The 15,839-nt window shown below is 46.1% G+C and overlaps 1 protein-coding gene across 2 annotated transcripts in view; it reads left to right on the top strand.

Annotated features, from left to right (window-relative positions):
• LOC142578115 (uncharacterized) overlaps window positions 1-14,747 on the top strand; it is a 104,342-nt gene extending 89,595 nt beyond the window's left edge. For both annotated transcript variants that reach the window (XM_075687525.1, XM_075687526.1), the window contains 2 exons: window positions 399-536; window positions 12,707-14,747. In XM_075687525.1, the coding sequence (XP_075543640.1) occupies window positions 399-536; window positions 12,707-12,988 (420 nt within the window). In that variant the 3' untranslated portion in view covers window positions 12,989-14,747. The remainder of the gene's footprint in view (window positions 1-398; window positions 537-12,706) is intronic.
• The last annotated feature ends 1,092 nt before the right edge of the window (window positions 14,748-15,839 follow it).

The raw sequence follows: 15,839 nt of genomic DNA on the forward strand, positions 1-15,839 counted from the left end.
GGAGGAGGGTGCGACCGCTCCGAGATGGTGCACGAGACAGAACGTGCCGCACGAGACGGGTTGTCCGCGCCCGTCAATATATCGGGAAATGAAAACACATATGTATGTAGCGGCGCTCAAATTTAGCATTAGAGAGTATCATAATCGTCGGTGAACTTTTTTAATCCGGGCGATTTGCCGCAAGGCATATGTAGTACAAATGAGGGAAAGAGGCATAAAATAAACGCATGCAATCTTATGTGATCTACTGAATCATTGAGCTAACACGTTTGTCCTCTGCGCTAATGTTTTTCCGAGCTGATAACATTTCCTTGTTACATATAATCAAGCGGACCCTACGCGATTGCTATGTGCCCGGCCAACTTTAAGCGTTGCATTCGTTTTTTTTTCTTTTCCAGACTCTCGATGACCCAGATCTGGCCACAGTGCAGCACGCATTCCTTCTCTTGGTGACCCTGGCTGATCGACTTGATCTCGCCTACTTTTGCTTCTACGCCCACGTTTTCGGGTACTATCACCTCTGGGTTACGCTTCCTGTGAGTGGCCGTTCTATACTACTTTCCCTAATCAAGTTACAGCGGAGTTGGTCAGGAAAGTGCATATTGAGCGTGTCTGGTCAGATACCTTAAAGGTGAAATGGCAGCGCTTGAAGATGGTATAAAAGATGAAATACAAGAGCATTTGATTCACCGTGTTTGGGTTTGTTACCATCTCGGGCTCGTCAACTGTTGTTATCTCTTTGTCATAATATTAATCGAAGTAATAGTAGGCTAATTCAACTTCTTAGTCAGTGCCCAAGTTATGGGCCTCCCGAAGGCACGCAATTTTGGCCGAGTGTCAGTTCCCGGCGGTGCAAGCATTACACAGTCATCGCAAACACAACATCGCAGCCATGGACAAACACGGTAGTAAGAGAACAAGCGAAATAAGTACCGTCAAGATTCGAGAATGACATCTGCCACACTTGAGAGCTTTCCGTGTTGTAGTTTGATGCGTATCTTCTGGCAAACCATCAAGCGTCGCGCGGAGCATAGTGTGCGTGCACGTTCGCCGCACTCTGTCCTTACATGCGGCACAATGATGCACTTGCTGGGATGAAGTGGTCGAACACGATTGTAAAACGCACAAAACTTCCGAGGTAAAAAAAATATTTCTGCACAACAGCTTCCTAGATCAGCGCCTTATCATGCTAATTGAGAACTAGCGTCACCTGAGCGTACGGTACCGAGGTCAGTGAGCTCGTGAAATGAAGAAAATTCTACAGAGCCATAAAGGCGACGCACAACACCTTGACTTCACACTCCGGTAATTACCAGGCAAAGGCCTAGCAGTTAGTTTCTTTATTTCATTTATTCTAATTTATTTCGTTTTATTTACTTGCTGTCGACATATTTTGCGTTACAGAACAAGTTAGACCAGTTGGTCACATAACAATGATCAAAACAATGAAAGGTCTGACTGAGCGGTCACCTTACCACTTTGGGCACGAAAATCAACTAAGCCTAGCCTTAATTTCAGTAAACTTATTGGCAGACCTCTGCGGATAGGTCACCCAGAAGAAAGCATAGGACGTGTTGTTTTAGCGCAAGTGACGGGCGGGTCAAGAAAAGAAGTGAGCGGTCGAGCGCGATGAAAAGACGGAGACTGCTGACTGCTAGCAGGGGTTCGCAGTCCGAGTCAGCGTCATTAAAACGCCTTTTGTTTAACCTGTCGATGGCATCGAGTTTGTGTGGGGCTACTGGTACGCCGTATTCAACAAGTTTGGTGCCGAAACCCCGGAAGAACGTACGGACGGCTACGAGTTGCGTTGTTGACGACGGGCAAGCTCAAGACGAAGCGACTTCAGGACGATTCCTGAACAGTCGGAACACCAACGAGGCAAGTGCCCTCTTTGGTAACGACTCCGCAACGCATTAGCAGCTCGACTCCATCTACGGAAGGCTTAACATAAATAATGATGAACTCAACAAGATGAATGCAGAACTGCTGAGAGTTTCATCACGGAAGAAGACTTCTAAACCGAATACGAAACAACCCTTGAGTGTGAAAACAACGCCAAGCGTGTGCTTGCTGAGCTCAACAGCAGGCTGGACAACATTTGAAGCACGATGGCCTTCGCAGCAGAGGACTCAACTACCCAGACGGTCGCTACACTATCGAAAAGAACGGGAAACAAGCTACGGAAACTCACTATTGCGCCCTTCTCTGGAGACGTGTTGAAATGAATCAAATTGTGGGAGCGATTTCCTGAGATATCTCATAACAATGGAAGTTTTACGGCCACGGAGTAATTTTAATATTTGCTACTGTTTCTAACAGGAGACGTGGCTTCAGTGGTTGCGGGTCTTCCGACAGCACAATGACGTTACCAGGATTCAATAGCTAGGCTGGGGAAGCGCTTCGGGGACAAGGCGCGCCAGGGGCAAAAATACTTCGCAAGGTTTTGTCTGCTGACTCGTAATTCCTTCATATGGTGACATAGCAGTGCTCTCAGAGAACTATATGACCACGTACTCGTCAACATACGAGGCCTGGGATTATCGGGGATGAAAAAGACGTCATTTTCATCGATGCTGTGCGACATCCTTCTGCAGGCATTACCGCTAGGTGTCATAGTTCGCTACATAGTACCTGCGCCACACGAGCTGAGTGACACAGCAGACAACGCTGTCTCTTCTTCTGGATTAGATATCCTACGCAAGCGGCTTCATGCCACACTAAAGAGCCTGGAGAAGATTGTTTACCTGGATAGTAACGTGCGACACAGCGGCGGTAAACTTGCGTCCAGTCAGCATTCTCGCGGTCTCAAATGGAAGCCTGTTTTTTCTGTTATCCATACGAACCCGGCTCGCGATTCTCATAGATGCCAGAAGGTGTGTGTGTGTGTTCTGCACGTCGGGCCAGCACACTACGGAAGCGTGACCTACTGGTATGGCCCTGACGCAGAAGAAGCAAGTGAAATATCCAGCGATAAACGATGTTTCCAGTGTGCAATCAAAGGTCACTGGGCACGCGACTGCATAAGAAGTATCTCTTGCTTGAGGTGCAGAGGTTGCCACGCCTCTAGTATGTGTGACCCGCTGACAGCTCTTTGCAAGGTGTCAAGTACGACAGCGCAAGTACGACCGTTTGCACTTCTCTAGGAGGGCGATAACATAGTAATGACAAATCCAACGCTTGTTTCTTCCGAAGCTTGCCAGCTTGGGCAATCAATGGCTACACAAGTCGCTACGTGCAAGGCGTCTTCGATGGTGGCCGCCAACGTACCTTTGTTACCGATGATCTGTAGATACATCTGTGCCTAAAATTTATTGGGTCTACACAAATAGCCCTCAGCATATTCGCCAGCACTTCAGACCAGGCGGCCGAAACACGACGAATAGGGAAGCTGCGCTTACGGTGTCTGTTTTCTCACGTGAAAGATGTGCTGAGCGCCACGGAGATTCTGCACGTCTGCCAGGACATCAACGAAACTGAAATGGAATTATATTTTGTTGCCTCATTCAAGAAATTGGGAAGAGACGTAGCCATTGTACACGATCAGCATGCAGCTATTACTCCAAGAACTGTGGACACACGAGGAGAAAGCTGGGATGGAAAATCGCCCGACGACCTTAGTGAACAATGCAAGGCTGGGTCCGAGAGCATCCGCAACTTCGAGAAATAGCGGTTCCTGGCTATCATGAAAGACGATAGAATTTACCCAGCGTGTGGCACTTGCACGTCTGCGACGCCAGCTCATATGCGTACGGAGCCGCGATTTACGCTCTGAAGGACGTGGTCGAACGACTCATGTTCTTGATCGCCAAGCCATGTCTGGCTCGTGTTAGGAGAACGACGGCACCACGTTTGGAACTTCTGCTTAGCGCAAGACTGCCAACCTGCGTGAACAGTGTACTTACTAGCATTCACTTTGAGTACGCCATGTGGACCGACTCTTTGATTGTATTGTCGTCAATTCGAGGTGACTGCACAAAACGGAAGCAGTTCGTGGCAAATTGGATTACGTAGATTACGTGTAGAAGAAAACCATACCGGTCTAGATATTGCCCTGGATCGAAGAATCTCTCTTGTGCTAACACGTGGTGTAACCTTTGACAAAATGACTTCCAGCTCTAAATGCTGGCATGATCCTGAATGGCTACACGGACAACGGATCAATGGCCTTTACAGCAGTTAACTTCGTTGGACATTGACGACACTCAGAAGTGATGTAGCAGCTGTTCGTGTAGCACCGGCAGCGATAGTCTTCAGTCCAGTTGAGCCTTTCAGTAAACTTCGGCGCCTGTTGAGGATCACAGCTCGGTGCTAAGAATTATGGTTGTTGCAGACACAAGACAGAAAAGATTGGTCACTTGAAGGCGACAGAAGTCATTTATGCTAAACACTACTGGGTTAAGGACGCCCAAACGCAAGGGCTTCTCTACAGAATTCAGCTGCATAGCACGATGACGACCAACGGAACCCACGTCCCGTATCGTCGATCTCCGGCTATTAAAATACACCAACCGCATTATCAGAGTCGGCGGATGGCTCTCGATCATGAATGCAAGGAATGAAGCAGTTAATAACAGTCCGAGAAAATCGTTTTTGCTCTACTCTGGTACTCCTCAGAGCTCATCATAAAGTATTGCATGGTGGAGTGCGCGAGACGCCTACGCACATGAGTCCTGGATTTGTGTAGCGGGTATCCTAGACAAAAAAAAAAGATACATAGTTGCTGTGCGTACAACCGTTTCGCAACCACCGCAGAAAGTGCTCCAAGCGCACCTTTACCAAGTGACCGGATAACGCCGGCTAACCTTTTCGAAGTTGTTGGTGGGGACTTCGCTGGCCCACTCTTAGTACGGGCACAAGACGAACACGGCAAGTGGTATGTTAGAGAAGGCGCCGAAACGTCGTGTCTCTTAATAAATTTTACTTGGTAGCGCACGTCTTTCTTTGTCATGTCTCATCCCCACCAGACAAACTTCCGTCTAACTCGATTACAATTGTTATGTAGCACTTTTTCACCTGTGCTGTTTGGCGAGCAATTCACCTGGACCTCGTTGCCAGCATGACGTATGAGGCATTCCTATTGTGCCTGCGGCATTTTATCAACAAAGAGGGCTGTCTAGCGTCATCTGCTCGGACAATGCCCGGACCATTCAAAATAGCATCAGCTGAGCTAAAGTGGCTCTTTGAGATGTGCGGAGCAAAGGACGTCGCGAGACATCTCCACAATTGGATGTCATGGAAATTTATCGCGCAGAATGCCCCATGGTGGGGACTATGGTAGGAAAGGCTAGTCCGATCAGTGAAAGCTCCGCTGAGCACGATTCTCGGTAGCGCCTCCCACAATAAACAACAAATAACCAAAAAGTGCTGACAGAGGTAGGAGTTATTAATTCCAGGCTTGTCATTTTTGTTCACAGACGAAGGGGAACCGTGCCCTTTGACGCCTGCACATGTATTACTCAGTAAATCAGGTGATAGAGAAATGTGCGGAATATAACCAACCCTTACATATAGCTTTCATTGAATACGAGAAAGCGTTTGATTCTGTTGAAACCTCAGCAGTCATGGAGACATTACGGAATCGGGGTGTAGACGAGCTGTATGTAAAAATACTGAGATATCTTTAGCGGCTCCACAGCCACCGAGGCGCCGTTTACAGCGCGGGATCGACTTATTACTTACCACGACATCTGCACACACTACCGATTAGACCGCTTAACCTTTCCGCCACTCATGGGCAAATCCCCGCGCAGGTGTGAAGTTCAGTGGCGACAGCTACAGACTCGCACCTTTCCGTCCCCTGACCTCCTCCACTGCATTCATCCCGCCATTTACCTTTCTCCCTCTTGTAAATTCTGTCTTTCCCAAAGCAGACCTAAACCACACCATGTGGGGGTGCCCTAAGCACCCCCTTCCCCCTTTCCTCAAGCAATTAATATCTAGTGAGGAGCAGTGGGAGGCTGCCTTGCGCAGCTCCAGGCCCGATCTTCAGGAGGCCATCCTGGAGTGGGCTGAGAGGATGAAGGAGGCCTACTTCAAGTAGTTCCTCCCCTCACCCTCTATTCCATTGCCCCCTTCCCTTTTAAGAGGGATAAATAAAATTTTTCATCATCATCATCCACAAAGAAAGCAACAAAATCCCAGTAAAGAAAGGCGTCAGGCAGGGAGATACGATCTCTCCAATGCTATTCACAGCGTGTTTACAGGAGGTATTCAGAAATCTGGATTGGGAAGAATTGGGGATAAAAGTTAATGGAGAATACCTTAGTAACTTGCGATTCGCTGATGATATTGCCTTGCTTAGTAACTCAGGGGACCAATTGCAATCCATGCTGACTGACCTGGAGAGGCAAAGGAGAACAGTCGGTCTAAAAATTAATCTGCGGAAAACTAAAGTAATGTTTAACAGTCTCGCAAGAGAACAGCAATTTACAATAGGTAGCGAGGCACTGGAAGTGGTAAGGGAATACATCTACTTAGGGCAGGTAGTGACGGCGGATCCGGATCACGAGACGTAAATAATCAGAAGAATAAGAATGGGCTGGGGTGCGTTTGGCAGTCATTCTCAGATCACGAACAGCATGTTGCCATCATCCTTCAAGAGAAAAGTGTAAATAGCTGTGTCTTACCAGCACTCACCTACGGGGCAGAATCCTGGAGGCATACGAAAAGGGTTCTACTTAAATTGAGGACGACGCCACGAGCTATGGAAAGAATAATGGTGGGTGTAACGTTAAGGGATAAGAAAAGAGCAGATTGGGTGAGGGAACAAACGTGAGTTAATGACATCTTAGTTGAAATCAAGGAAAAGAAATGGGGGGGGGGTATGGGCAGGACATGTAATGGGGAGGGAAGACAACCGATGGTCATTAAGGGTTACGGACTGGATTACAAGGGAAGGGAAGAGTAACGGGGGCAGCAGAAAGTAAGGTGGGCGGATGAGATTAAGAAGTTTGCAGGGACAACATGGCCACAATTAGTACATGACCGGGGTTGTTGGAGAAGTATGGGAGAGGCCTTTGCCCTGCAGTGGGGGTAACCAGGCGGATGACGATGATGATTATGTATTGCTTGGACGCCGGCTAACTACCGTACCATGCAACATGGTTGAAGTCATCGGCAACTCGAGGTGAGCAGATGCCATTCGTCGACATGCCTGCCGGAAGTTCCTTACAGACAACTTCTGGAAGCGATGGCCAAAGGAATATCTGCTTCAACTACAATCTGTTCATTCGTAGCCACGAGACCAGCCACTGAGGCGCACAGTAACAACGTTACAACGCGTCATTATTCATTGGTCAGCGGCCGCTCTAGCGGCACCTACCTAGCCCTCCCCCCCCTCTCCCTGGGCTATGCAACGAGTCGCTTCGCTTCCCTTGGCTGTAGCACTCCATGTCAAGCTTGGTGGTAAAGCATAGGACAAAAGAACAAGTACAGCAGATGACAAACTAGAAAAATAACGCAACAACCTTTAAAGAAGTTATCCCCCAACGATATTTCAACCCATGGACCCACAATTACGAGCTCGACATTTTCCGCAGCTCTATGAAACCAGACAAAAGAAAGGAAATGCCGGCAAGACAGCTGACGTTTATCGTTGTGTGGCAAGATAGGACTCAAAGCGTGTAAAATTTTCTTAGTGTACAGTCTTAGAAAAACTGACACCCCACCCTTTTGGGGTTATCTTGTCCCACAACAATAATCGTCATCTGTCTTGCCCACGTTTCCTTTCTTTAACGCTGTGAGCCCGGTACTTCTTAGTAACGAACAGCATGCGCGTTATCAGCATGACAGAGCATTGTGGACAGGAAAGTAACGAGCACAGCGTTTCCAAGAAAGAAAACGCAAGCAAGGCAGATAACGATTATTGTTCTGGGACAAATTTACACCCCAAAGGGTGCAACTGTTTTAAGAGTGCAGAGTGTATATATAACATACACTCTTACGCAAAATTACAGCCTTTTGCCACACAGCAATAATCGTGATCTGTCTTGTCCGAATTTTCTTTCTTTAACGCGGCGACCCCAGTACCTTCCAGTAACGAACGGCATGCGCGTTATCAGCACGACATAGCATTCGCGACAGGAAAGTAGCGGGCGCGGCGTTTTCAAGAAACGAAACGCAGGCAAGGCAGATGGCGATTATTGTTGTGTGGCAGAGATACACCCCAAAGGGTAACTTTGCCTAAGAGTGTACCCAAGGTATCGCGGCAGGATCGATAGTCAACGTCGTAGCACAAGGTATTGCAACGCATGCGTAATGTAGATACACGATGGTGTCTTTCGCAGCGCATAAATGGGTTTACACTCTTCAAAAAGTTTGCAACCTTTGGGTTGTATTTTTTCCCACAACAATAAAACGTCATCTGTCTTTTCCGCATTTCTTTTTCTTTAATGCTGCGAGCCCAGTGCTTCCTAGTCACGAACGGCTTGCACGTTATCAGCTTGACACAGCATTGTCGACAGAAAAGTAGCGAGCGGCGAGTTTTGGAAAAACGAAACGCAAGCAAGGCAGATGTCAATTATTGTTGTGGGACAAGAAAAGCCCCAAAGGATGTAAACCTTACTAAGAGTGTCGCAGAAGTTTCCTCTGAACTTTTTTTAAAGCATTTAATGCGCTGATCAGAACACCACCATGTACTATTAGCGATTCGCCGAAGCCTCAACCTTGTAATGCGAATGCTGTGGTTTCGGCTCCCCACGGCGGCAGGTCATCTTTTAGGCCGCCGCTGTTGAGCCCCTTCACGCGGCCAGCGTCGGGGGTGGCGTAACCGAGTGAACGCGTGCATCAAAAGGTGAAAGAGCGAACGCGGAATGCGAAATGAAAGACGCGAGCCGCGAACGGCAGAGACATGGCATGTGCGCGGGGAATTGTTGTGCGGTCGCGCCCGACTGCTCGATGCGTACTCGTACTTATGTGGTCTCAGCCGGACAGCTCGTTTCGTGCTATCGTCTGCTCGCGTCAGCTCTCGCTCGCGCATGTTTAAGCTTAGTTTGGTCTCGTTCGCGCTTGTTTCGATTGTCATAGTTTGCGATTGTTTTGTAATCTGATTGCATGCGCGGCGCCAATCGTGTGACACTTTCTGGAAGCCACGCTGCGCCAGCGATTGCACTGGAGCCTCAGACGAGTCACGCATAAAAGCAGACGCGCTTGACCAGCAGGTCAGATTTTCGACGATCGGCGACTCTCGTACATGTCTCTATCAAATTCTTGACCTCAATATACCGCGAAACGAAAACACGTACGGAGCTGCGCTCAAATTTCGCATTAGGGAGTATCGTGATCGTCGGTGAAACTTTTCTCTTCTTTCATTTCCCGCTTGTTGATCACTTCCGACATTTTCATTTTAACCACAGTTAATTTCTCCTATGTATGCCTTGGCATGATTTTCTGGTGGCTTTATATAGTCATGATTAACAAAAATCGAACTACTTTGTTTCCCCTTTTCGCTCGCGAATTTTTTATGTCGTTTGAGTGCTGCAGAAAAAAATATTTGTCAGGGACACGAAGGATAGCACATTTTTTAACAATCACACAAAAAGCACTCAGATGTTGTATTTTTCAGCAGAGGGCTTCGGCAGCAGGCCTACAGACAACCTAAACGCTTTTTTGCCATCCCTATTAGCAAACGAATGCAATGCTTTGAAGCAACAAAGCCCTATTACGTAATACCAGAGCGTCTGTCGCAACGAATGCTTCATTGAGAAAACTTCACTTCTCTTCACCACAAATACAACATAGAAAGCTCATAATTTTAAAAGTAATTTCCATGAGTGAGGAAGTCGCGCGTTTCTGAACAACTAGTAAAACGTCGGCGGGCTGCTAAAAAGACCGGTTCATTTTGGCCTTAACTTATCCTTATCTTGTCGGTAAAAATTTAGGTGTTTAAGTCCTTGTATTGACGGAATGACTTCTGGTGAGGAAGCGGCATGATAAAAAAACAGAACGCCGACCAAGGAAAAGCATTAAGTGGAAAATTAAGACCTCTCGACTCCCACACGGAAGCCTTGTTAACTATGAGACTAATGCGAAATAGCCTTGGACGGCATTTTTCTTTCATCAAATTTAGGCGCGTATTTTAATGTTTAAGTTCCATTCAGACTTGGAGGGATGAAATCCACGTAATAAGAATGTTTGATATTGAACTAATTATACGGTGGCTGAATTCCTGAAAAAGTACAAATGCGCTGTCACGATACAGAATGAAAACAAACTTCATCAAAATATATTCTTGAAGTCGTAGAGATAGCGATCGATTTAGACATAAAAGTTGTGTCCGTAATGAATGAAGAATGTTTGCACAGCGCCATTTTTCATTCAGCCATGCAATATTATTTCAGACAGCGTATTAGGGGTCTTGGAATAGTGACATTTTCGAATAGAGTCTAATGCGAATATTTGAGAAAAACAAACATGAAATATCAATCATACTGATTTCAAATATCTAAACAAAGGCAAAATTAAAAGATGGCTGGAATACGTTTAGAAAAATAAAAGCCTATTTACGTTATCGGAGAGACAACGAGGAAAGACGATACTCTAGTTGAAATTAGGAGGAAATAGTGTAGCTAGGAGGGGCATGTAATGTATAGGGTGGCCCCCCTAATGTGCAATCAGCTAGCGCAAGACGGGGGTAATCGGTCGCTGGGAGAGTGCAGTGTACATAAAGATAGGTTGATCATCATGACGTTATGTGACACACACACGCACACACACACACACACACGCACACACGCACACACGCACACACACACACACACACACACTCACACACGCGTATGTATAGTGTAGTTAATAACTGCATTTAGGGTTTATTGAGATGCCAGGAAGAGAGAAACACCTGACAGATAATTGCACCATGACAATGAAAGTAATGAAACAAACTAACAACACGTCAGCACGTGTATCATTGTGTTCGTTGGAAGAGCTAAGGGTAATACTAGAGCACCAATCATCATTTTCGAACAGTGCAAACCTGGTGAGATCGGCCAAATAATAAGTTGTGTAGCGTAAATCGATACGACCAATTCGTACAGCCTCGAAAATGTGAGCCATGCTTATTTGCCCACACAAAAACTATTGTGCAGGCGTGATCTTCTCCACGCGTTCAAACAGGAACTGCAGTTCACCCGCAACAGAATCATTAAGAGGTTACTCAGTTTTAACGCGACAGCGACCTGGTGTCGCAGAAAAGCCGGTGTCGTCTGCGTCGGTGTTGGCCGTGAGCGATAAATCCCAGAAGGCACTTCATAAACAAAAGCATCTTGCAAGATCGGCTGGTGGGAATCGAACCAGGGTCTCCGGAGTGTGAGACGGAGACGCTACCACTCAGCCACGAGTTCGATCGTTCAAAACAGGACAAAATTGCCTCTAGTGAATGCGGTGTTGCCTTAGAAACGTGCCGTAGAAAGTTATACTGCGGTGTATATCGGTAATTATGGCCATGTAAATTACAGAAGTCGCAGTTTCATGAGTAGCGAAGTACGTTTCCGCTACATTTCTTCTGCGCTCTGTGCACACGCAGCGACATTTTGCGGCAAACACCGAATACCCCCTCCTCGCAATGTACGTCGCTGCCCCGACACGTGGCGCGCCACTCGCCCCATGATCGTACAGTGATCGACGTACCGGGCCGCGACGAGCCTTCATGGCTCGTCGCGGCCCGGCACGTCGCGTACCGATCGCGACGTTTGGCTGGCATAGATCGTTTGAGTAGGCGCTGCGAACGGGGTGCGATAACGCTATCGCGTTCCACTCTTAAAGGCGAAGCTTAAGCGCCCTCCAAATTTTTATTAGCTTTCCACCCTGTGGACAGCAACTGTTGTTATTCTTGGTAGTATTCGAATAGAAAGAAATATTCGAAAACTTCTAATAGTGAAGTCTCGTACCCAATACAAAGCCAATATAAAGCACTCATTGGATTTGTGTTACACTTTTCAAATATACGCACAACTCTACTATTTATTAAAATTGGTTCCTTGGTTTGAATGTCTGCTCAGTTCAAAACACGTCAAGCAGGCCACACCACGTAAATTTGTTTGCAACTGAAATGTAAATTTTGGATATGCGCGCCGTTGTGCATAAAAGCCATGTGCAATAGTGTTTCATCAAGGCATTTGAGACACGCCACCTAGTGCTCGCTCTGTGCCTTATCCGAAACAATGTGCTAACCAAGTGGCCCCAATCGCCACTTCACTGGAAAGTCAGATTACACGTTGTTGATGACGCGTTAGATATTTCTGCTGGTGCTGTTAGTGTAACGTATATGTCTATTATTTCAGCCGCTTCAAACAAACATTTGCCTCTGGCAAGCTTCGCAAGCCATTAGAGCATCTTTCCTTGCCACCATCGATAATGTTTACCAAAATGCACTCCCTCCATTATGCATGCATTTCCTCAACACTTTTCAAGATTTGTTTGGACAAAGTAGATTCATATAAGATCGATTTATTTCCCTCACGCAATACATGTCTCCCTCTCCCTTTGTTGCGAAGAACCTTCATCGAATAATTGGAATTTTTGCGGTAGAATGGGTTTATTTTCTCAAAGTGCATGATCCAGGTTTGGCCTAGATTAAATGGCGCTCGACACTCAGTTATGCACTACTCTCCTCGTGAGTGCGTAGGTCATGTCCATAAGCAGCACGCAGCGTTAGCGGGATCTTTGCTTTTGACGCTGACTTTCGCCATGTTTCCCCACTGTGTCGCAGGAACCTCCCAATGAAATGTTCCGCGCTGTCATACTGCCGGGCGGGACTCCTGAGGAAGACATCGACGAAGACAGTCTCGTCGATGACGTCGACGAAGACGGTCTCGTCGAAGACATCGACGAAGACGGTCACGTCGAAGACATCGACGAAGACGGTCTCGTCGAAGACATCGACGAAGACGGTCTCGTCGAACACATCGACCAAGAAGGTCTCGTCGAACACATCGACCAAGAAGGTCTCGTCGAACACATCGACCAAGAAGGTCCCGTCGAAGAAGAATAGTCCCTCCATGCGTGCCTTTGCGTTCTTTAATAGCTTCTGGCGATAAGTTACGAAATACGATGTTACAATTTATGGGCCCCGCAAAGCCCGAACACTCACTCACAGATCGTCGGCTCATCTACCTGAAAACCAACCTTACTAGATAAACCAGTGAGGTTTGCTGCGACCAGACAACCTGACTAGTTTTTATATCTGTAGTATAAACACTTTTAATGTGCTATTTAGCACCCGCACATCAAGTTCGTTTCAGTGCTCGTTTTCCCATTTAAGGGAATAGGAATGGTTCGGTGCAGGCCTGCACAAACAGCTGCAAGTATTCGCTCAAGCTTGTATGAGCTTTTACTGCTTTACCTTCGGCAAAAATGTAGGGCTAGGTTACAGATTTTTTACGCAGATATACTGTAGAGCTAACTGTTAACAGTGCATCTGAAATCATCTAGTTTGGTATAAGTATGTGTTTTAACTTTTAATGCCAGATCAACGAAAAATAGAAAAAGTTGTTCACGTTAACTTCTGACCATGGAGATTACAGGTACAAAAAAGTGTTGAGTTATAATTTGCTTAGTATACCGATAATTAGTGTTTAGTTCGTTGAGTTTATCATACTTAGAGCTTCAGTCGACCGCATGAAAAACAAAACTGCGGGCTTTGCATTATACATCCCGCACTTATATAAGCATTCTGAAGCATCAAAATCAGCGTAGCCTATGTGATACGTTCGGCATTACATGCTTAAACACTGCTGTAAAAGCGTGCCAATAGAGCGGGACGGAACGAAGAAGGGAATCAAACTGAGATTCTCAATATGAATTTTTTTCCTTTGTCCTCTTAATTTGTGCCTTTACAGCACCGTTTAGACGCATCCTCACCAATATTGTACACAAGGAAAGAGACGTCATTTATTCACCAGAAACGACTTTCCTTCTTGACGATGAAACCGCCTAGCAGAGGAAGCTGTCTGTTTTACAGACCTTTAAGGCTTTAGTGGAGCCCCCAAAAGACTTCGAACATAGCAACAAAAGCAGTCAGGCTACACGTGGGCACACCTTGCGTGTTATAATGTCAATACAATTATGAATGTATGATTCTTTCCAGGCACATCTCAAGCGATCGGATTATTTATACAGAGGCTTTACCTGGGGTTCAAACTTTTTTTTAACTCTAGCATTTATTAACTAGTCAGTAGGCTTTATCGTCGGGCATGTAAGCTTTACTTTTTAACGTGTCCGTTGTCCTGAAGGTATAGTCACAACTCCACTTATAGAAAAGACCGAAAATGGGGTGTTCGGCTATTTTTTGACACCTTATACTCCTGGAATAGATCGATTGTTGTAGGTACGATTGTGTATCGGTCGCTGATATAATCTCAGGCTTCAGAAAAAAGGTAGTGTGTACTTTTTCGTTGCCGAGTTTTCGTCTACAGCTTTCTTTATTTCAATACACTAACTACAAGCTACACTTTCTTCAATAAATTAGGATGTAGGATTCATTAATTAGACAACAATAATTAATTGAAGGTTATAAAAGGTGTTTCACTTATGCTTTACGAAATGTTTAGGACAGCAACAGTTCTCTCGGAGCGAGGAGCTGTACTATGCCTACCTTAATCTTTGCAAAAAATACATTTCAATGTATTTTTGAAAAGCTTTCTTTCAATCTCATAATAAACTATTGCCCAAATCAGCTGCTTCGCCTATTTTTGGCATCAATACAGCGTAGTTGATATTGTGGAAACCATTGTACGTGGTGTGGGACGTCCTGATCTGTGGTACGCACTCTCGGAACGCCCAGCCGTCAGGGCTGACTTCGCCGAAAGGCTAAAGCTCGGCAATTTTCGTTCTTGGAAGAAGCTTAAACGTAGTGAATTTTCGGTCTTGTCTTTCATGAGAGCCACAGCAGAGTCCGTGAATTCGCACGTTTCCAGAATTTCCGTTGTTATAATCAGCGATGCAATGACCCTGCGTGAGCCTAAAGTGAGCACGGCACTGATCCCCTCGCTATCATAACATATCTTAGTGTTCGCTGCAGATACCAAGCGAAGTATAACGAATATTTAGGAAACATTGCATTACGTAATGCTCTGATAAAAAGCCGCTTCTATTGGCAATTTTCGCGACCTTGAGGCGGCGTCACAATCGAGCGCCGATGTCATTTGGCTCCAGGACTCCGCCGCTGCTCAGCTTGAGCTTTGTCACATATTTTCTCGATTTTGATAATAATTCACGCCATTTTGTTGAAGGTGAAGAGCATGTTGGCCAAACAGTGTTTGTGATTAATGGCGTAAAAGAAAGAGAAGACCATGCAGTGGAAGTCGTCGGCCTCTGCGTGCAAACGTCTGCCGTGCAAGCGGAAGCGCATATCGTGACGGTGTGTTTCCGAGTTTTCACTGAAGTCGACGTCACTGATGCTGAGGCTTCCTGTCAAGCTGGAAAATCGGAGAAGCGCGAGTACGTCTCGTGTACGCTGATATATTGCTACTGCTAAGAAATAATTTGATTTGCTAATTTGCATAATACAGCAGGCAGTCGGCTGACACGGCTCACCGCGGTGCCTCGCTCGCTTTTCATTGCAGAAATCTAAACGACTAGTGCATTAGACGCGCCAGAAACCTAGTGAAAGCGAGTATTTGTATATGTTGATTTCAATACCTTGTTACAAAGTGAAGGTGAATACGTGTGCTCGCGAAAATTCCGAATGGGCTTCTCCTAATACGTTTACTTTTTACCGAGTGCTGCCACTTCGCACAGCCGGTGATTTTTCGCGTCAGAGGCCGAGAGCACGCAGCAGTTATTTACACGTATTGCTTTATGTTCGCCTGGCGTTATGCGTGAGGCTTCCACATGATAAATTT

The sequence above is a fragment of the Dermacentor variabilis genome, chromosome 4, assembly GCF_050947875.1.
Source record: "Dermacentor variabilis isolate Ectoservices chromosome 4, ASM5094787v1, whole genome shotgun sequence".
NCBI classification, from domain to species: domain Eukaryota; kingdom Metazoa; phylum Arthropoda; class Arachnida; order Ixodida; family Ixodidae; genus Dermacentor; species Dermacentor variabilis.